A 22,566-nucleotide genomic window follows, 5' to 3' on the forward strand; every position below is an offset into this window, starting at 1 on the left:
TGCAGAACAGAACTGGATAGATTTGAACTATGCAGACATAGGAAGAGAAGTAGCTTTAGTTTCAAAGTGGACTGTGTCCCAGAATGAAAATAAATCAAAAGGAAATCCTAGTTGTCTATCAGTGGGTTATGGTTTATTTGCCTGAAAACTGGCCCATGTAAGTGGAGCTGAGTTACTCCAATTAGCTAGACACTTTTGTGGTGAAGGGCTGTGGAAAAAGTGACTCCACTGAAAGAGAAATCCTCCGGTATTCTAGACTTGACATTTGTGAATGGGCACCGAGCAAGGCTTCACAGGGACACTTAGACCAAGGACTCCAGAGTTTGCATTCATCGCTTGTTTCAATGCACCTTTTCCGATGACACACTTAGGAAAGAAAAAGCTCAGAAAACTCTCCTGTACTAGAATCTTCTGCCTCTGACCATCCTGGTATTTCCTCCTAACTGCCCTCATAAAGAATTCCTTTTTCCAGCCATCACTGCCATCTTTAACTTCTACTTTCCTGAATTCAGCTTTTCTAGATCTCCATTTCTAAGATTCTCTCTCTTCGTCTGAATTGTAAGCTGGGTCAGAGTTAAATAAAAATTATCTCTTACAATCAATTTTGAAGGTTAGCATCTTGGGATCTAGTGTAATCAGAGGCTAGAACTTCTCTCGTACTTCATTATGAGTAGGATTGAAATCCGTCTAAGATGGTTGTCCGAGAGCAAGATCCTTGCTGTTCCTAGCATTCACACAGACTCTCCTTCTAGAACTGTGGCTGGGGTTTGGCCCTCTGGGTTGTGTATCATCTGCTTGATAATTGTTGATCAACTATTGTGACCAGTCATCTATAAAATCAAGGCCAAACCAGTGCCTCTTCATTAGAATATTTCTGCCTCTGCAAGACACCCTGGGGCAGTTAATATTTTCATGGGACTGTGAATGTGGCCAAAGGGTCTGGGCTCTGACAGGTGCTGTTCAAGTATTTTATAGTAGCTGGGAGTGCCAGCATCTTACTTCAAAGTAAGAAGACCAGTTGAGGAAAACAGCTGCTCATGTGAGCTTTTTCATCTTCTCCATTTTTCCACTCCAGTCTATAGTGTGTACAAACGATACTAAATGTATTTCATAAAATGGTCCTCTGTGAATGAATAAATCATGCAGCCCATTTAAAAAATGCTTTTTAGTTTTGGTTTAACGTCATCCCTGCAGTCACTGCAGAGGTCTGATTCTTATATAACATCCTCCCTAATGTTCACAGAGAGATGGAAGTTTCTCTATGTCTGGGTTTTTAATAAATTGGACTATTAAGTTGTAATCTAAGACACCAGCTCAGAAGACAAGATCCCTTTAGAATTGTTTAATTTATTACGCACTAAGTGGTGACTAGCAGTGTCTTAAAGAGGCTTCAGGTGACTAGAAAGTGAGAGGTTGGCCGCTTTGGGGCTGGTGTACTGCTCTGAATTTTTCCTGAGGTTATCATTGATTTATAACTGTGCTCCTTAGAAATTAGGAAGTCATTGTGGCCGCCATTGAGGCTTTCATCTTTCATTGGATCTGGTTTTGTTTATTGTAGTTTCTTGTAGGGAAAACACCCCGTGCTATGTGTTATCTATGATTTGGTTTAATCATCCTTGGTTGAAAACATAAACAATAAAGACAGGACTCCTGAATAATCTCCGGGTAAATTATAAATATAATTTTGGATTTAATTTGTGTAATCAAATGATGCCATACAATTATTGGTGGATTTTTTTTTTTTTTTGTCTTCTGTGTATTTGTTTAGAAGTTCATGCTATTTGTTTTTTCCTCCCTAGGTGACAGTCCTAACCTTCCTAAGGAGGACACCCCTACCAGTAATCTAGATTCACTTTCCTCCCCGTCTCCCACGACTGCAGCTGTCCACGGGCCTCCTGGACCAGACAAAAACCACCTTCTCTCAGATGGGGGCAGCTTTGGGGACTGGGCATCCCCTGTGTAAGTAGCTGTGTGTCTTTTTGGTGCTGAGGGAAGGAGGACTGTGACCTTCATTTTGAAGTTTATGTGACGCATGGTACTGAAGTGTTGGGTTTAAGGACCTCTGTTCTCTAATCGACGGGTCTGCCTGAGGAAGCAGGGCTCATGAAGAGGCCTTTCTTGAGAGTGTCTCTCGAGTTCCCAGTGTGGAAAAGTGGATAGGAGCTGTTTCAAATCTGTTTTGAGTTTAATTTGTGGCAGTTTTGGGTTGCACAGAGGAAATTCGTTATTGTTTTGCTCAGATACTGAGGATGCTTTCTTACCAGCAGTGCAAACTTTTAGACCTAGAATAATACATGCATTGGCATCAGTGGACTCTTGAAACTATCTGTAGAATGATACCTTAGTTGTTTGAATTTTCAAGAGCCTTATGCTAGTGTTCTCCGTTTTCTTCATAATATCCTGCATAGTTGACGGTGAATGAAATATCTGATTTTGTCATCTCAGTTTGGTTTAGTGCCAGGCATGTGCAGATCAGCTCAGGTATATTAGGACAAATAATAGTAATACAGACAATACCATGGTCCTGGTTTGACTCATGGTTTATCTTTCTGGGCTGACCAAGATGTGGAATAAATTCAGAGTGGTGGTGGGATGGGACATCAAAAGAGCATCAAATTACAAACAAATGCTCAGAGCACAGAAACAAAAAAAGAATCCCACTAATAATTACATGCCATTACTTGATTAGTTAATCACATTACATCCAAAAATACATTTTATAATTCAGCCCTGAGAGTATTTGGGTGTCTTGTCTTCAAAGTTAAAAAACATTTTTTTTTTTTTAAATCAAAGTTGCCTAAAATAAGTCAGAGATAATGATGTCATCTGACCCTAGCTTGGCATTCTTGGGACTTTAAATGGAATTAGAAAGTGTTCCTCACATTACTTGGCTTTTTATAGTTACTGCTGGATTCACATGAAATCATTATGAACTTATTAAGTATTAAAAGGCTGGGAGACATTTAGTATGCTAAAATTTTGGGGTGACCTAAAGACTTTGAAAATCTAACTGAAAGTCCAAGTGGATCTCAAAATATGGACGCATTCTCCAGATGAGATTTTTCTCCCCACGGTTGTAATGTATGTGTATTTATATGCCGAAGACTTTGTACCATGGACTTAAATTGCAAATTACTCAAACATGCTTGTCATTTTTACTATTCTTTTTCCAGAATAAAAATACTCTTTTCATTTTAGTGCTCCAAGCACCAGTGAAAGTGGCTACACAGGAACCTAGAATCTAATCCTGGGCACTCTGGGGGTAGAATTTGCATGGGTGCGTGTGAGTGCATGCGCATGTATTTAAGCAAAAGCCAGGTTTCTAGTTATTTCTTTCAGTAAGTGTGTGTCAGAGTGGAGAACAGTTGAGTTAGTCCTAGTTCTTCCAGAGCGGCTGTGTGGGAAAGGGGCGTTATAAGCCACGATACAGCCAATGCTCAATTCATAGCACGTTCATGCCTGAAACATGAAGAGTTTGATATTTTTGGTCATAAATCAAATGAGTGAATTCCCCAACTTCCTATTCATACAGATTTTAAAATGTCACGGAAAGCACTCCAACACTGAGAGGCCAAACAAGGAGGGGAGAAAGTAAGTGGCTGAGACAAGTCTGGAAAGGAGATTTGTGTTATAATTTAAACTTTCTCCTACTTCAGGAATTTGGGGTTTTGTGTATAATGGATAAAATGCATGTATATTTCTTTTAATTATATAGAGTGTTTCTTGTGTACCTTTTGAGGGATTTTCTTGTAAGCATGTTTCAGTCCAGATTTATCATGAAGTGAGGAGTGCATCTCAAGCTTGAGCACACATCAGGACCATCTGGAGGGCTTGTGAAGCCCCCACTGCCGGCCCTGTCCCAGGGTGACCCTGAGGTTTGAGGGCCAGTCTGTGTATGCATGTCTAGCAGAATGCCAGGGGATGCAGACAAATGTCCCGCCCTCCCCCGGTTCCAGGCATGTGTGGATTGTAAACAGCTTCCCTGAGGAGTGTAATTAGGATAAGTGATGCCTCTTCTTCATTTTTCTTTTTTTAACTCTTCTGGGATGGTGAGTTCCTGTCTTCAGGTCTTTCTCTGTGGCTCCCCCATACTTTGATTCTCTTTGCCTGAAATATCTCCCCCCTTCTTTGCTCAAGGCAATCTGACTTATCTTCAGGGTCTAATTTAGTTTCCACTATAAAGCAGCTTTCTCTAGCACTGTAGTCTAAGGAAGATTCTCAATCTCTTTCTCTGTCTATACCCAGTAATGGACATTTGGAAAATATTGCCTTCTAGTATTAGGTAATATTTATCTTTTAATGTTAGTTGATATTTAAGTGGTATATGTGTATGTGTATGTGTATCTACATACTCACAATAGTGTCTCTGCCTGCCTGCCTGCCATCTATGTATTTTAGTTGGGGTAGGCTATAATAACAAAAGTACTGTGAGTCACTTATAAATAATAGAAATTTATTTCCCACAGTTGTAGAAGTTAGATTTCCAAGATCAAGGTGTCTGCATGGCCAGGTTCTCGTGAGAGTCTGCTTCGGGCTTGTGGAGTGCTTGCTTATTTTGTGGCTCTTATAAGGACACTAATTCCATTCATGAGGATTCTACTCTAAGGACATCAGTGAATCCTCCTTACTTTCCAAAGAGTGAGGGGGGTAGGATTTTAACATATACATTTTGGAAAGACACAACATTTAGTTTACAACACTATCTTTCCCTCACTTCAAGATAGATTATAAATATTCTTGATGATAAAAATTGAGTTTTATACTCTTTGAACTTTTTAGTGAGCTTAACATAGTTATTAAAGTAAGAAACAGAATAGTATGTATTTATAAAAATGGTTTCCTTTTGGAAATCTCATTTCTTTCTATATTCCATTGAATGTTAAGTAACTGTTTTATTTCTGGTCCATCTTTTTTCTTCCTTATAAAGATTAACAACTCTTTCTCCAGGAATTTCACAGAGTTAATCTCACCATTGTCTCTTTAGAGCATTTTTCTTTGTTTCCTTAGCGTATGTAAATTTGGTTTTTATTGTGTTGTGTTTCTGTTTTTCAATCCATGATCTCTGCACACAAACTGTATAGTATTGAATAGAATAGGCTCCGAGTAAATACTGATTAAGATTCCTTTTAATGAAACCAAAATTGCTGTGGGGTCATTAAACCTCTACCAAGGGCTTTCAAAAAGGAGGCAATGCCTGGACTGCCTGGTTTTAATCCAGGGTAGTGATTCTATATTACAAAATTTACACTTGCCTAATACCATGTCCTGAAAAATGGACGACTGTATATGGATCGCATAGGACCTTGCTGGAAAGAAATGCTATGACCCTAGCCACTGGAAAGCAAATTTGCAGAGGAAAAGTTACAGCAGCAGAGATTCTGATCCAGGCAGTGTGTAAATACAGCAGTAGCCTCTGACAGGTAGAAAACAATACAGCAGAATTGGATTTCTTGGGTTTCTGCTGATGTTTATGACTTGTGGGTATTATTCATTGCAATCAATCAATCTGGAGCTATTACTTACCTGTACACTCAGTAAGGTGATGGGTGACTTCATTGCCAGTGAAGAATTGCTAGCTCAGTCTCCTTGGAGGACATTACATCATAGGTCAAGGTATTTTAGATGTTCCGAAGTCATTTTTTTTCCAATAAAGTAGTTTTCTCTAAACAGATTTTCTTCCATTGTAAATGATGGAACAGGTTCTTGACAAGTAATCCTTTTAGGTACCCTGCTCCAAAAGAAATTCTCTTCCAAGAAATAGCAACCATTGCTATCTGCTTCCCCCATAGATTTCAAATGAAAAGGAACAACCTCCTTTTGTGCCCGCACCTTCCCACCTTCAAGATGGTGGCAGCATAGAATAGCTCTTTGTAGCTGGGAATGTTGGTATCCCAAGGTATGACTCACTATGTGCTATGGCAGGCCAGGCGAGCAGTAGATCCTCTGTCCCATCTGATGAAAGGCTTTGCTTAGTTTATTGTGAATATTAAGGAAGTCCTAACCCACCTTTCCCAGTTGCTGCCCAGAGCTCCTCTTGAGCAATGGATTCATGCCTAGCCAGACTTGATGCTAGGTGCTTGAAATCATCAGACAGTAGACTCCCACCCTCAATTACAGCCTTGGGCTGCATGTTGTCCGTAGACTTCGTGTTGCACTCACTGGTAACCATTTGCATTCTTGTCAATGAAATCACTTGCTTCCTATGAATTGTGCAAACAAATAGAGGTTTCCCATAGACAACTACTTGGCTTTAAATTACTTGACTGTTGGTTCTATGATTGCTTTTTGGAAGTTAATGAAAACATTTTGCTGTGAGATCTCACAGTACCCCTGAAGTCTGACTTGTGCCTTATAAGGTCCACCACAACAAACCATGAGTGATTTGTCCGAAGTTTAGAAAACGAATCACCTTAAACAACTCTTAACAGATGTCTGTGAGATATGACACACACCTAGAAATTATAAGATAGCGGTCATAGGTAACTTTGTCTCCACTTCCTCTTCATCTCGTTTTCTTTCCATTTTCTGTCTTTTCCACCCCTTCCAGGAGGGCTATTTCAACCCCATCACTTCTTGGTTTTATAGCTCCCCACCCTTCTTGGGCCAAGGGCAGTCAGTTCACCCTAGAAATTGGTATCTCATGTTTTTCCCTCTCTTCAAATGATCATTGTTTAAAAAAATAAAATAAGGAGTTTATCTTTTAAAAGTTTTTGTCCCCCACATCTGCTTTTTCTCCCCAAGTTGACTAAAATGAACAAAGAATACTTTTGTAGCAAGGGGAGGAAAACTGTGTAAATTTAAAAAGAGATCGGGAGAGGAACAAATCATCCATCATAAGAATTTCCAGCATCTTTAGTGGCTAATGAGGAGATTGTATCCTAATACGTGTAGTGCTTACCTCTGCTCACCTGTAGGCTTGCCCTGGTTACAGAACATGGCGGGCTACATTGTCTGAGATCACTAGGAGAAATAGTGCCTTTGTAAGGCAGGATGTCCTTTCTGGTGCCAGGTAGTGTGAGGAGTTAATTGGAAGCCAAGTCACCCTTATTCTCACCGCCCCCCGCCCCCACACACACCTTATAAAAGTGACTAGCAAAGTCCCCAGGTGGATTCAGAAAGATTGAAATCTCAGATAAGATGGCTCAAGTGAAGGCAGAATGGAGCCAAATGATCAGGGGGAGCATGTGGTCTTGCTGTGGGTCCATAGCAGCCTTTTAAATTATGCTCAGAAGTTGACTCCTTCCTAGACTCTCTTTTGGGGGACTGGGGACTTAGAGGAAGTAAAAGCTTTATGTTTCATCAGTGGCTGGTGGTTAGAGGCTGTAGAGAAGGCTTGATTGGATATTTATTCTCTTGTATTTTCCAGAAGGACAAAGGAGCATTAATTATTGGGGACCACCAGACTTTGTTTTAGCCACTTTATAAAATGGTATTTCATCTCAATCCTTACATTAACCTGGTGGGGTAGATATATCTTCATTTTTTTTAATGTTTATTTTTGAGAGCGAGAGAATGAGCAGGAGAGGGGTAGACAGAGAGGGAGACACAAAATCTGAAGCAGGCCCCAGGCTCTGAGCTGTCAGTACAGGGCCCAATGTGGGACTCAAACCCACGAGCTGTGAGATCATGACCTGAGCTGAAGTCAGATGCTTAACCAACGAGCCACCTAGGTGCCCCAATATATCTTCATTTTTAAAGATAGGGAAACCAAAGCACACAGAGGTAGGAAAATTGCCCCAGCAACAAGACTAATAAGGGACAGAGGTAGAGTTTGTCCCTGACCTGTCTGCCCAAGTGATCATGGTGTCCTTAGACTAACTGGCTGTAAGGATTGAGATTATCTAGTTGCATGTATGAGCATTGTTTGAAGTGTAGATTTCCCTGGAATCTGAAACCCAGTGAAATAACAATGGCTGTCAGCTGGTCATTGCCCTTGTTGTGAAGAGGGAGCACTGATCCCACATTAGGTCAGATGGCTTTGGTTTAGAATTACCTGTGGGGAATAAATACTTGAATCTGATTGCTGCATGTTCATTATCCCACACCTTTGGCTGAGATTTGGGGAGGAGGGCATCCCTCCCCAACAACAGAGCTGAGAGATTTGGAAATCTGAAATTTTGCAACAGAGCAGCATTCATAATTTTTTAATCAGTAATGTGATATCCACTTGTCTCTTCAGTAAAGCTCTTGAAGCTAATCACAGAGCCCACATACTTGACCATTAACCATAAATGTCTGCTCACATTCTTTTTTGGGGGTACAGTTTTTGTCCCAGATATTTCCTTGAATCTCCTAAGTCTGTATAGAAACGATGCCGTACCAACTGCCTAGCATCCTCACATCCTTCCATATGCATCCCGTTTGTCTTGCTAGGGTATTTTTGGTATTTGTATTGTGTATTCGGATTTGCATGTGGCCTAATTCACGTCTTCCTTTGTGCTATAACTACAGGTTCTGAAATCCAAAGGTTTTATTTTCATTTGATCATGTTGATTGTTCACATAACTTTAAAGCCCCATAATGAAAAGTTGACTATCCAAAATGAAGACACATCTGAATTTTGTCATGGCTTTTGTCCTGCTTAACACTCAAAAAAAAAAAAAAAAGTCCTCTCATTATTATTATTCGTTTCATTGGTTTTTGTTGTTATACTTTATCCTTTTCTGTGCATGGATCAGTTGCCTGTGTCTCAGTATCAAAATGTAGGCAGGGATGTCCTGAGTTCTCTGTAAATTGGAAGATAGTTGAGGCTGGTAAAGCATTGATTTTAGACTCAGACAGGCTGGACTTTTGTATCCTCATTCTGCTCTTAAAACCTTGAAGGCTTTATATAAATTATTTAAACAAACCACGGCCTAGCGAGATTATCTGTTAAAGGGGAGTAACAGCATCTGCCCCTCTGGATTGCCGCAAGGTTTCAGAGTATCACATATAATAAAACCCAGTTCCCGCTCCCCTCGGAGCTCCAGGTGGCCGCCTGTTTGGATTTTCCTTTCCTCTGAGAACCTAATTTGATATTCTTAGTTGAGGTTGACCTGACTTCCTGGTTCATCAGTTACATAAGCGCCTTATTAAATAGCTCAGGGAAGTAACCTCTGTAGTCCCGGGGAAGCCTTAGAGGTTGGCCTGGAGTTGTCTTATTTCTCCTAGTTTGTGGTTTTTCCAGGGGGACTCAGCTTGGACCTCCTCTTCCTGCTTCTGTGTAGGACCCTCCTTTGTAGAAGCCTCTGAAAAAAGGGCCTTTGTGTTTAAAATTTTTTAATGTTTATTTATTTTTGAGAGAGAGAGAGAGAGAGAGAGGAGGAGAAGGAGAAGAAGGAGAGGGGCAGAGGCAGAGAGTTGGGAGACACAGAATACGAAGCAGGCTTCAGGCTCTGAGCTGTCAACACAGAGCCCAATGCAGGGCTCTAGCTTACGATCTGAGCTAAAGTCAGATGCTCAACCTACTGAGCCACCCAGGTGCCCTGTAAAGGGCCCTTGGGTATTGCATGACCAAGGCATGGGGTGACTGCTGGGACCCAGCCACTCTGTAGATTCTTTTGAGCTAGACTGTGGGTAGCTCGCCCATTACAACAGGTAACTCATAAAAACAGCGTGTAAGTAACTGGAGGATTTGTCTTAGCAGAGTAGTCTTGTACCCCTTTGGAGCTGCACCTGGTAACCCTCGTTTTGTATGTTCAAGCTTCACATTGGGTGGCAGTTGTTTTCCATGTATGGAGTGAGCTGGCAGAAACATTTCTGTCACTTATCCTGAAGGACCTCAGTGCCGCGACCTCTAATGCCCCATGATTTTCTGAAATGAAGCTTCAGTTCCTTTTCTGTTCAGCTAGCAAGCTAAAGTGCAACCTTCTTACCTGATTCCAGTGATCATCTGGAAGGAAGAAAAACATGGGATTCAAGGAACACTCTTAGAGCAAAAGAGTGGTCAGAGATGTAATTCTTACAGTTCTTTTATAGTAAAACCCCAGAAAATGATCGCCCTTGGAGTGAACTTTGTAAGCTGTATGATGACCAGGTGGTGGTATCCTTTCTCCTTAAGGAGGGAACTCTCCAGAGGCCTCAGCATCCCACAGGGGGGAGGACTGAGTGTTCAGTGTGGCGGTGTCTACTTGAAAAGGCTTTGTCTTATCTGTGCTCCAGTGATTTCCTGCGATGCTCTTTCTCCTCTCCCTGCCCTCACCCCTCCTGCAAGAAATTTTCTTCTCAAGGCTGATCAGGTTAATTCTTTTATGTGCTGGCCTGCTATATTGTTTCCCCTGGGCATGGGAGGTGATCCTGAGCAGTTGGTGAGGAGAGCTGCTGTGGGCAAGCCCAGGGCATTTGCAGAATGGCTTCTGCCACCCACCTGGGAGCCCCAAGCCACAGAGCCAGTGGAGATGCAGGGGGTGGGGGAGGGGGAGCAGGGGCTTCTCAAACCCCAGGACTTTACCTTCATTGCCTTCATCTCCCCGAGCTCGCCACTCTGAAGTGGACTCTCATGTGGCCCATCTTATGCAGGGGTTAGCACACTGCAGCCCACTTTTGCCTGTTTTCATCCATAAAGTTTATTGGAACAGCCACCCCGGCACTTACATTTTGTCTGTCACTGCTTTTGCGCAGCAGTGATAGCAGAGTTGAGTAGTTGGGAGACACGACTGTATGGCCTGCAAACACTAAAGTGTTTACTCTCTGGCCCTTTATGGGAAAAGTTGTTGACCTTCATCTAACCTATAAATAAAACAAATCTTTTTTTGGGAAAAAACCCAACACTTTCCTTTTTTACATTTATTTATTTTTTGAGAGACAGAGCACAAGAGGGGAAGGGGCAGAGAGAGGGAGACAGAATCCAAAGCAGGCTCCGAGCTCGAACCTACAACCATGAGATCGTGACCTGAGTGGAAGTTGGCCGCTCAACCGACTGAGCCACCCAACCTTTCCAACACTTTTCTTAAAACCCAGTTTCGGGCACCTGGGTGGCTCAGTTGTTAAGCATCTGACTTTGGCTCAGGTCATGATCTCATGGTTCATGAGTTTGAGTTCCACATCAGGTGAGCACCACTTCTCTTTCTCTCTCTTCCCTACCCGCCTCCCACTCCTTGCTCACTTGTACTCTCTCTCTCTCTCTCTAAAGAAAATAAAAGGAAGGAAAAGAAAAGGAAAGAAAAAAAAAACACCCCAGTTGTGTCAAGTGAGGTTAAGTACCTTAAGATGGGCAGTGCAGGTGATTTTTAAATGTAACCCTTACTAATTTTTTCTTGTCATTAGACCAAGCAAAATGTTTCCTTGTGGTTTTTGGATGTCTTCAAGGTGTGATCCTAATTTTAAAAGGTCTTTAATATTTGACTGAATCAAGAGTTTATTTGGGGCTCTTTTTTATTTTTTACAACCTATTGTTAAACATAAAAATTTTAGGGGCACCTGGGTGGCTCAGTCAGTTAAGCATCTGACCTGGGCTGTCATGATCTCACAGTTTGTGAGTTCAAGCCCCGCATTGGGCTCTGTGCTGACAGTGTGGAGCCTGTTTCAGATCCTCTGTCTTCCCCCCTGCTCCCCCCCCACCCCACCTTTCCTGCTTGTGCTGTCTCTATCTCAAAAATAAATAAACTTTTAAAATAAAATAAAAATTTTGAAATAATTTTGTAGATTTACAGAAAAGCTACAAAGATACTACAGAGGATTCCTCTCGACCCTTCACCCAGCTTCCCTTACTGTTAACATCTCACACAGGGCCATGGTAGTTTTATTAAGAATAAGAAAGTACATTGGTACAATTCTGTTAACTATAGACTTTCTTTGGATTTCACTAGTTTTTCCACGCATACCCTTTTCTTCCAGGATCTGTTCCAGGATACCATATTGCATTCGGCAACTTCTTTTTTTAAATGATGACATCCACTTAATATCTGTGTTTTTTTTTCTCTTTGATATAGTTTATACATTGTCTTCGGGCGAAGAAAAAGATTTGTTAGTGATATGTAACCCTGAAAAGCAGAGGTGAGATCTGAGTGTGGAGTACCTCGTGCTGGTAATACGGGCTTCGCTTACTGAGTGTTCGTTTGCTCCTGTCCCTGCGGAGTACTTCCTGCCTAGCATCCCACTCAAGTCTTTCAGCCACTTGGCCTGTTAGGGATTCCTTTCTTTTTAGTGAAGGAAGCTGAGACCAGGCAGTGTGATACTTACACAAGCTTTGGGTGTGGCTGACCCTCAGCCGAGGCTGACAGCGCCACCGTGCAGCAGCCTCCAGCAGGCGCTCTGAAGCCATCCTTCTGCTTCTCGCCACAGCCTCTAGCCACTGAGAAGTATCGGCTATGTTTACAGAAAAAGGAGAAAGCAGAAGAGGTTAGCCAGAGCTGGCTCTGGAACCCAGGTCGCTGTGGAATGGTGATGCTCACTGCACTTGCACTTGGTGTGATTACAATCCTTCAGTAGCCCTTCCATGCCTTTAGCACATGGTCCTGGCCCCTGAGTCGGTCTGACTCCCATCCTTCTCCAGTTTTCTCCTTGTAATCTGTTGTAGCCACCCCCGAAGAACGTGAGGGTGACTGCATGTGAGCTCCATGCAGTCCAGTGTTAGCACCAACGTGACCTCTTTAAAATTTTTTTACAATTTTTTACAATTAATTTATTTAGGGAGGAGAGAGAGAGTGCATAAGGAAGAGGGGAACAGAATCTTTTTTAAAAAAATTTTAAAATATTTATTATTTTTGAGAGAGAGACAGAGAGCAAGCAGCGGAGGGACAGAGAGAGAGAGAGAGAGAGAGAGAGAGAGAAAGAGAAAAAGAAAAAGAGAAAAAAGAGAAACAGAGCTGTCAGCACAGAGCCTGATGCGGGGCTTGAACTCACAGACTGCGAGGTCATGACCTGAGCTGAAGTCGGCCACTTAACCAACTGAGCCACCCAGGCACGCCAAGAGAGAGAGAATCTTAATCAGGCTCTGTGCTCAGTGTAGAGCCTGACATGTGGCTCGATCCCACTACCCTGGGATCATGAGCTGAGCCAAAATCAAGAGTTGGACACTCAACTGACTGAGCCACCCAGGTGTCCCAACTTTTTTAAAAATTTTATTTATTTTGAGAGAGAGAGAGAGAGCACATAAACAGGGAAGCGTTAGAGGGAGAGAGACAGAGACAGAGACAGAGAATCCCAAGCAGGCTCCTACTTGGGGCCTGATCCCTCAAACCATGAGATCCCGACCTGAGCTGAAATTAAGAGTTGGACCCCCAACCGACTGAGCCACCCAGGTTTCCCCTAGAACCAACATGACCTTGAGTAAATCCCTTTTAGCTTTCTGAGATGGTCTTCTCATACATCTTGCGGAATGGTAGCATTGCTTGCGATAAGTGAATCAGTGTATGTGGGTTGTGCCTAACAGGAGCCTGGGAGTGGACAGGTGATGATGATATTGACCCTGGCAGCATCAGCTCAGGGCAGACACCGCCTCGTCCAGAAAGCATTCCCAGTGTCCACGTGATAGATGCTTCCTCCTCCGTTCTCCCAAAGGACCCTGGGCAACACTCTGCATGGCATTCGTCACACTGTGTTATGATTATCAGCTTGTCATTCTCTACTCACCTGACTGGGCACTCAAGGAGAGCAGATGTCACAGTCCCCTGGGTGTCCCCAGGGCCTAGCATGGGGCCTGACAGGTAGTTCTCAGACCGTGAATGATGAGTGAACAAGGCCTGTGTCCAGCTCTCCTAATGGGCAGTGAAGGCCTCCTTGCTCACCATTGGGTTATGGTGGCTCTCTGGTCTCAGACGTTTGCTTATCTCACTGCTGTCCCCCTCAGTGTGCTCATTTGGAACCAAAAATGTGTTGGCTGTGGAATTCTCCCTCTCTGGCACTTAAGGAATAACTATGGCATTTATTTGAACAGAGATTTCCCATAATATACAGATCTACAATATTTCCTTCTGTCTTTATTAACATTTTCAAACACTTTTGCCCAGGACAGCTGTTCTAGACTTATGCTGTACGTTTCCCAGGCTGGAATGAAAGATCATTTCACTAATGTGTTAGCTTCTGCTTGGAGACCTTGCAAATGAGGTTTTAAAATCCTTCATTCTGACACAAACTTCTGATGTGATTCTGACATCATATAATCATAGTCAAATATCTTGGTACTTGGGGGATTTAATCACTTCATACAAGCAATTGTTTCTTGATACTATTCTCCGTTTTCCATGTCCTTTGTCCCAGCTCCAAGAGCCTGGAATTGGGCACTTGCATCGCCCACGCTGCCCAAAGCCTGACCCGTCTATGTTATGCAAGAAATGTTCATTAAATGCAGACGTTCTCTGGTGACGGGTGCAGCTGTTGTCGAATTTTAACAGTTAGGGCCCTAACTCACCTCCCCCATTTCTGAAATGCTTGTGTTCTCCTGCTGCCAAAAAGTTTTTAATATGCATGGAGCGTAGAGTCTGGTATTGGAAAAGATTGGGTCACAGTTTGAATCAGAAGCAGCATATACTGCTGATTTGTTGCAGTTTATAAATATAAACTGTAAAGTGGATACATACACAGCTACTGTCATAATGTTATGTTTTTGAGGGTTTATTCCTCCTCACTGTGAAAGCTACAGGGTCTTTCTGAAATACAGATTCCAAAGCAGCAGTGTGGAATTTTTTTTTTTTTTTTTTTTTTTAATAGAAGAGAAGGCTCTCATCCCTTTCACAAATGCACATTCTAGTCGCTGCTATGTCTTCACACCCCTCCACCCGCCCCACCGGGCACAGACTTCTCTGTTGCCTTAGGAATAGGCAGATAGACTTTGGGACTAAGTAGTTTCAGGAATGAAGTTCTGAGTGAGCAGTATGAGATCTTTATGTGTCTTTAGTGAAACCTTCTTGTTGCTGTTTGTTCTGTTTCTTTGAGAAGGAAACATTCCTCCTCAGAGGAAGGTGGGGTTATTGGCTCCTGGGAACTGAAAATGGAGAAGATCTTACTTTTAGAAGGAGATTCTTTCAGTTTAGTGCGTGAAATTGGGACGATAGCAAACAGACAGATATTAGTAGTTCTCTTTAATTTATTTCTGTTTTGGTAAATGTGGTTTCTGAGCTTTTCAGGAAGAGTTGACTTCGGCCTTCATTTCTGCAAACCACAAGTTGGCTCTCAGGAAATATGTGGCGCTTAGGTACTTTTTTGAAATTGGTAGCAGCTCATCATTAAATAAAATTGGTGGTTTGTGATCATGCCAGTCTTACTCATCAAAGATTTGTAAAGGGGCAGCAGGAAGAAAGATATAATTTTTTTAATGCTTAAATTTGGGTAGGAGAGGACACTCAAAATATTTCATTATGTTTTAGCAGTACTAAGCTTTTTATTCCTAGATTACCCATCAGGTTTTGGTTTAACCCCAGACTTTTTTTTTTTCTCTAAACTAGGATTCTCCTCTGAAACACAGACTTAAGAAAAAGGGCGGGGGGCGGGGGGAAGATGAGTATTTTCTCAACTCTCCCAAGGATGATAATATCAAGAACTTCGAAGTCTGAAATTGTAGTCTGCTTACAAGCTACCAAATTTGTCTGCTATGATTTCATGGATATTGGCAGAAGACATGAGACTCAGAGTGAAAAGACTACTAATCACAAGGGTAGCAATAGTCAGAGTATCAGCTCCTTGACCCTTAAGTTCGCAAAGGGTAGTGCCCCATGGGCGGAGGAGACCTGCAGAGAGTGTTCTAAGGGAGGCACTTGGGTGGCTCAGTAGGTTAAGCGTCCACCTCTTTTTGCCATAGGTCATGATCTTAGGGTCTTGAGCTTGAGCCCTGTGTCCCACTCTGTGCTGAGTGCAGATCCTACTTGGGGATTCTGTCTCTTCCTCTGCCCCTTCCCTGTGCATGCATGCTCGCTCGCTTGCTCTTTCTTTCTTTCTCAAGAGGAACCCAGAGCTTAGGAAATCCAGATCTTTCATGATGGTTATTAAAGTCTCCTTTTTTCTCCAGGAGGAGACTTGGTCTCTGCCTTCCCAGGCTCTTTGCTCGATAGACATCCTCGTAAAGATAGTCTAGGACAAAGGCGGCGATGCCTCTGCTCATAAGAAGTGCAGAACACGAGAATTGCCTCCCACCACATAGGTGGCTGGAACTATTCTTGATATTTAGGAGAGATGTGACTTTTATGTACATGGATGCCCTAGGGCTTAATTCTCTTCAAAGGCTCAGGCTGAGAAAAACTGAGTCCTTTGTCTGGGGGAGGGGCGAGCAGGGGCTGCCATTTCCAAAATGCCCAGTGTTTCTGTCCAGTGTTTTAAATCAAAGAAGAGAAAGAGAATATCAGAAATTCTGTTTTAAGAATAATATTTTCCTCCATTGCTTTTTGGGAAAACATAAGTAGTATATTTGGAAAACATTAAATACAGCTGAACACACGTGTTTGAACTGTTCAAGTCCACTTAGATGTAGATTTTTCTCGATAGAGTATAGTAGTATGAGTGTCTTTTCATTACTATTTTCTTAAAAACATCTTTCCTCTAGCTTAGTTTATTGTAAGGATACAGCATATAATACATATAACATACAAAGTGTGTGTGAACTGTTATTGATAAGGCTTCCAAAGGTGAACAGTAGGCAAATAGAGTTAAGTGTTTGGGGAATCCAAAGTTACATTTGGATATCTTACCTTATGGAGACCAGTGTCCCTAACCATCACATTGTTCAAGGCTCAACTGTAGTTAAAGAAAATTTTTGATCCCCATTACAAAAAAAATAAAAAAGAAAGAAAAAAAATACCATAACAAACAAGGGGAAAAAAAACCCACATCCAATTTTGAAGAGTAGGAGGTGATTTATGTAAAGAAGTTTATGCTTATCATTTCTTGCTTTCAAAAAGATATGGACAGTTTGCTTTTGGGAGACACCTATGAAACATACCGTTATCTGACCTCTCTTGGCTGAGGTGAAAACTCATTTTAGGACTTTATATTTAATCACCTTATGCCTTATCCTCACTCCTTCTCAGTGGAAGAAATCTACAAAAAATTTCTTGTATCCAACCAAGCATCTACTCTCTTTCCCATACTTTGTTTTGCTATATGGGTCTCTTATTTCATAGGACTTTCCATTCTCCAGGTGACTTCTTATGCCTCCTCTACCTAGAGATTGTTTCCAGACCTGGGTTTTGCTACCTCTTAGGGACATTCCACCTCACAAAGTTTGTGCCATGTGGGATTCTGAAATCCAAAGGAAAAGTAACTGGCTCAGGCTTCTGAGCTACTGTGGGGAAAACCCAGGAAATTAAATACAGAAATGTAAATCAAAATGGGAAGTCTGAATGGTTATCTTGGTGAACTGGTGAGTGCCAGATCACATAGCACATCTGTATGTTGAAGGACAACAGAAAGATGGCAAAAACCAAAGGAACAAAAAGATTACTGTTGAGAACTTGATCCTGAGCCAAGATTGCTGATTCTGAGTCCCTGTTTTGGGACAGGATGGAGAAAGCTGAGCGAAGGGATAGGCCTTTCACTTTCCAAAAGGAGTGTTTTTCCTGTACAAAAACCCCCCACAAAATCATGTTTTAAACAAAAAAGATGTGAGGATTAAGTAGATAACACCTATAAAATTTATGATCTTTATTTTTAAAGAGCCTTATAATATAGTCACATTGTTACTTTATCTTCATCCAGGAGCCGTCCTCCCTCTCAGCAGATGGATGGCCATCATTTAATCACTAGGCTATTTATGACCTGAACAAGGTGATGGGGGTGTGGTAAAACATCTCATCTTCCACCACCACTACCCCAGAAGCACCTTGAATAATTGCTGGGAGATGAAATGGCAATTGTTTGGCTAAGTGTGGTCTTAAATTCTGTCAGTCCTTCCCTCTTCCTCTCCTTTCCTGATTAGTAAGATACCATTTAAGGTTCATTTTCAGATAAAGAATTGAGTGACTTTTGCTGCTGGTAGTACAGATCATTTGAGATTTATAGGTTTCTTTGCTTGGTATGAAATAGGTTTTATGACTTCCAAGTGAATGGGCTGGATAGGGAGATTGTAAATAAATTGTTCAGAAAATAATGTTTTTTAAATGTGAGCCCCTGTCCCCTTTTCTGGGCAAAGGGTAGGAAACCTTCTAGTGTACTAAATATCTATCACATCAGTAATGCAATATTTCATGTACCTGATTTACACTATCCAGTTTTAGTTGGAGAATGTCTGAATTGGTTGTTGAGAAGATCTGTGGAAGACTTAATGTGCCTAGCACTCTGCCTGGCTCTGTGAGATCTACAGAAAGAGTTAAAGACCTGATTTTAACCCAAAGGCAAGAGAAATATCTGAAACTGTCACAGACCAATGATGGGCCTTCAGAGAAGATCTATAACTTAGACCAAAGGAGAAGCATCTGGGGAGGCAGACTTGGAGCTGAGTTGGGGAAGGTACAGATTGGGGCTGGCAGCGGGTATTGGGGAGCCTGATTGGTGAGGAGAGACCTGAGGCACAGAGTGGGATCATCAAGGGAGCAGGCGTGGGGGGGGGGAGCATGCCAGGGAGCATACCAGTTCTTGAGGAGGTAGATGGGGCAGACTGGGTCTCAGGTGGCCGAGGGCAGCTGTTTGAGCCAGCTAAGTGGGAGGAATTGGACTCAGGACTTAGTCAGGAGACCACAGAGGTGGCACAGGCATGAAGCAATGAGAAAGGGGGAGAGAGTCTCCTCACAGTGATGAGGAGGCAGAGAAGAGAATAGCGTGGGAACTATTGGAGGTAGAAATGGACAAAACTCCATGCTAGTTCTGCTACAAAAGAAAGAACTAGATCTGGAGTAGAAAGGTAATTCTCAGGAATGTGGAAGGATAAGGTAGCTGCTCATGGAAACTGGTTTTAGCTGAAGAGTGTGAATTTGAGGTGAAGAGCATCTGGGTGTAGCAGCCATTGAGTACACGTATGTTGAAAGTGTAATTGAAACGAGACGCTTCCATTGGTGCACTTTTAAAGTAAGGTTCATATACCAAGTCACAAGCCTCCAGTGAGAGATAATTGAAAAATAATTCCAATCAACACATATTTATAGAACTCTCTTTCACATTGAGAGGCCCTTCGTGAGTCTGTTCACTGACCTTTATACATTAGCTTTTTTTTTTTAATTTGCAAATACTAGGGAATGTTAAGGTCACCGAAGATTTTTGCTGCTCATGGATTTCTCTTTCAAATGCTGTCTGTGGTCTGCTCTAGAGGAATCTTGATTCCTAGCTGCAATTTTTTCTGAGTTGCTCCATGTATATGACCAGATGAAAGGGCTTGAAACATTAATAGACCATGTCTTGAATTTTTGGAGCTATAGGTAATCAATTTGTAGATTCTGACACTTATAAAGCAGAAAACATGAATACTTCAAAAGTCCAAGCAACTAGCCTCGGCATTTGGATCCTGGTGTCCTAATTAGTGAACCGATATGGTGCTAGGTTGGACAAGATTCAGTCTTCTTCACAAAAAGAACTGGAGAAGAACTCGGCAGCTCTACTTTTGGGTTGTGGCTCTTGGGCCTATAAGACCGGGAAGGATGCAGTGAGAACTCTGTCCCTTATTGTCATCAGGAGAGATAAGGAAGCTGTCATCTTAGCCAGTTCAGATTGCAGTTTCATGTATGTGGTGTTCTGTGGCCTTTATACTGTTAATCCTGTTCTTCAAACTTCCACCCATAGCCCCTGCCAGACACGATCACCCATGGTCCAGTGGCTTAACACGCAGTCCCCGACCACCCCAAGCTGCAGCCCAGCGATCACACCACCTTCCCCCAAGCCACCACCTTCCCCTGTCTCTCTTCCTGCCACCATAGTGGACAAGTCACCTGAAAGGTACGGGGTTTGGGAAATGATGTGGAAGATGGGCAGCACGCAGCAAGGGCTTGACCAACCTGAGCAGATTCTTGTGTTCCCCATGTGCAAGGGGCTTGCACAGGTTCTCCCAGCCTCCCGGGCCTCACGGACAACATCAACAACCTTGCCTCTGACTGTGCCTTGGTTCAATAGCAAGTAGATTCTTAGGAGAAATTGGCGCTATGTGAGCACTTCTCGAACCTGCTGTCCTACTCTGTCTTTTTGGTGCCTGTTGTGCATTTATAAACCTTCTTATTTTGGAAGAATTTTTCATCCATGAATGTAAAACACATGCTGTTTTTTAAAGGAAAGTAAACTGGTCATTGGGGACAGAAATTAACATGGCCGTTTAAGGGGCCGGTTGTGCAGAAGCCAGAGGTGCTGGCTCAGTAAGCCCTTCTTCATGGAGGGTAGGCTGAAGTTCTTATCGTGAGCGGCACCTCCCCAATCTAGTGAGTTGGGACGCTTCCTCTGCTGCAGTTTGCATCCAGCTAACAGCATGGTTTCTATCCTCGCCTGTGTGCTCTTTTCCCCAGAATGCACAGAGGGCGTTCTGACGAGTGGTGAGAAGGTGAGCCTGAAATGCCTTTTGGAGGCAGAAGTAAGGGGGTCAAACAGAAGAGACCCAACTCAGAATGACAGGCTCCCTCCAGAATGGTGTGGGAAGCAGACTGTCAGTCTTGACAGATGTATGTCCTCAGCGCACTGCTGAAGTCACTTGGTGTTTGTGCGCCTCTGCCCTCCAATGCCTTGCCTTTTGTCTCAAGATAGTAGTACTTTTCCTAATAGATAAACTAAGTGCTTAGGAATAAACACACCCCGTGGCTCGATATTGCCGAATGAGAGGGCAGGGCATCCCACCAGGCAGAGAGGAGAATTAGGTGAAGAGGTTCATTGAAAGCTTCTCAGAGAAGCTCCCTGAAGAAAGATTTGAATTTGAAACCCATCATTTACTTGAAAATCAAGTACTGGAGTTCTGCCTGCTGTTTACTTCCCTGCTATTTTTTTTTTCCTTTTTTTTTTTTTTTTTGGAATGAGTTGTCCCACTGGTGATATATAAATGAGATTTGGGAAGGGAGGGTTGGGGGAAGGTGAGGTTTCCCCCTCCCAGTTTCTCATATTTTAATTTGTGTCTTGCACATTCCCTTTTCAGCATTGTCAACCGGAAGGCTCGAGCAGTGTACCCGTGCGAAGCAGAACACAGCTCAGAATTATCTTTTGAAATAGGAGCGATTTTTGAGGATGGTGAGTGTTAGTGGGAGCTTGGTAGTAGCATGTATTCTGTCCTCCCCGAAATGTCTGTCATGTAGTCACTGGTTGTGGGCTTGTCAGGAGCACGCATCTATCCCTTGACACTTTGGACAGGAGGAGAGAGCTGCCATTTGGCTGCCAGGAATTGAACACTGGGGTGCGGGAAGCTATGTAATTCCACTTCTGGTTTCATCTTGATTATTCTCCAACCCTTTTAACTCTTGTGCATTTGTTCATGACATCTTTCTACTGATGTAAAGAAGCTAGTGCCACTGGGAGTTAAGAGATACTTCTGATTTGCATCCTTTGTTTTCTTCTCCCAGAGTCCCCCACCAAGCCTCTTAAATGCTTCAGGTTTGCCAGATCTGAGTTACAGAAGAGTATACTCTTGTTGAAAAATTTTGGTTTATAGTTCTCTTACCATTCTTATGCTTTACATAATTTTTTTTCATTTGAATAGTGTGTGAATCTCTAGATTTGGGTATTCCCTTTGCATATTGAAAGAAGGGTATGGATTTTATCTGAGTCTTTAGTATTCATACACAAGCATGGCAGATCTCTGTCCAGCTTAATATTTCACAAATTTCTCCTGTGGTTCATTGTGTATCTCCTTCCCCCACCTCTCTTGATTTCTTCCTTAACAGTCCTGCTCATCATGAAATTCATTGGTTGCTGTGGAAACAGTGATGCATGGTGGGAGGGAGCTGCCCAAAAGAGTTCTGTGGAGACAGTGAGGGTCTTAGATGCTTGGAATGCAGTGGTCCATTAGCCAAAATATGTGGAATATATGGAATATATCAGTACAATGCCTAGTGGTATATTGTCAGTAATGTAGCATTTGTTGGTGATTGTTTTTTAGAAAGCAGGTTGCCTCCTATAGAATAGATTTCTATATATGAAGGACATGTACTCTTGAGAGCCAGAGACTCTAGCTAGTGTCAGAAAACAAACAGCACTACCGCCAAAACGTCACATATGAAAGAATTGTACTTTATGGAAAACTTTTGTTCTTGGAGTAGAAGCAAGATCATTCCTCTATCACCATAACATACATACACGTGATTTTGCCAAGAGGGCGTGGTAAAATAGCCACCCTCCTCTAGCCCTAACACATCCTGGCATACCATATGGCAGGAGGGAACGCTGAGATGGTAGTGTTGGAACCCACCCATTTGAGAAATGATGGTGAATTTGTCCATCATGTGATTAGATTTGATTGGAAGCCTCTGAAATCCTTTAGACTGTATCATTTGAGAGATTTACCTTTGTAGAAGGCATTGTCTATTAGGATGCCTTTGGCTGCTAATAGAAACTGATATAAATGGCTAAATCGTCACGAAAATGGATTAGCTCATATAATAAGAAGTCTGGAAGGGTTGGTTCACATTTTTAAAGGTATCTTTAAAACGACAGTGGATCCATCTCTGCTGAACTGCTTCTGGTCACAGCTTGTGGACAGGGGCCTCTGGCCAGCTTCCCCAGTGGGGTTGAGATGGATGCCATAGTCCAGGCATCGACCTAAGA

At 42.4% G+C, this 22,566-nt stretch overlaps 1 protein-coding gene across 1 annotated transcript in view; it reads left to right on the plus strand.

Annotated features, from left to right (window-relative positions):
* Positions 1 to 22,566, plus strand: part of ARHGAP10 (Rho GTPase activating protein 10) — a 321,883-nt gene that overhangs the window by 290,844 nt on the left and 8,473 nt on the right. Inside the window, exons 20-22 of the mRNA XM_039253774.1 lie at positions 1,800 to 1,959; positions 19,618 to 19,770; positions 20,945 to 21,036. Of these exons, the coding sequence (XP_039109705.1) occupies positions 1,800 to 1,959; positions 19,618 to 19,770; positions 20,945 to 21,036 (405 nt within the window). The remainder of the gene's footprint in view (positions 1 to 1,799; positions 1,960 to 19,617; positions 19,771 to 20,944; positions 21,037 to 22,566) is intronic.

Source organism: Hyaena hyaena, unplaced genomic scaffold, assembly GCF_003009895.1.
Source record: "Hyaena hyaena isolate Hyena2069 unplaced genomic scaffold, ASM300989v1 scaffold_464, whole genome shotgun sequence".
NCBI lineage: Eukaryota > Metazoa > Chordata > Mammalia > Carnivora > Hyaenidae > Hyaena > Hyaena hyaena.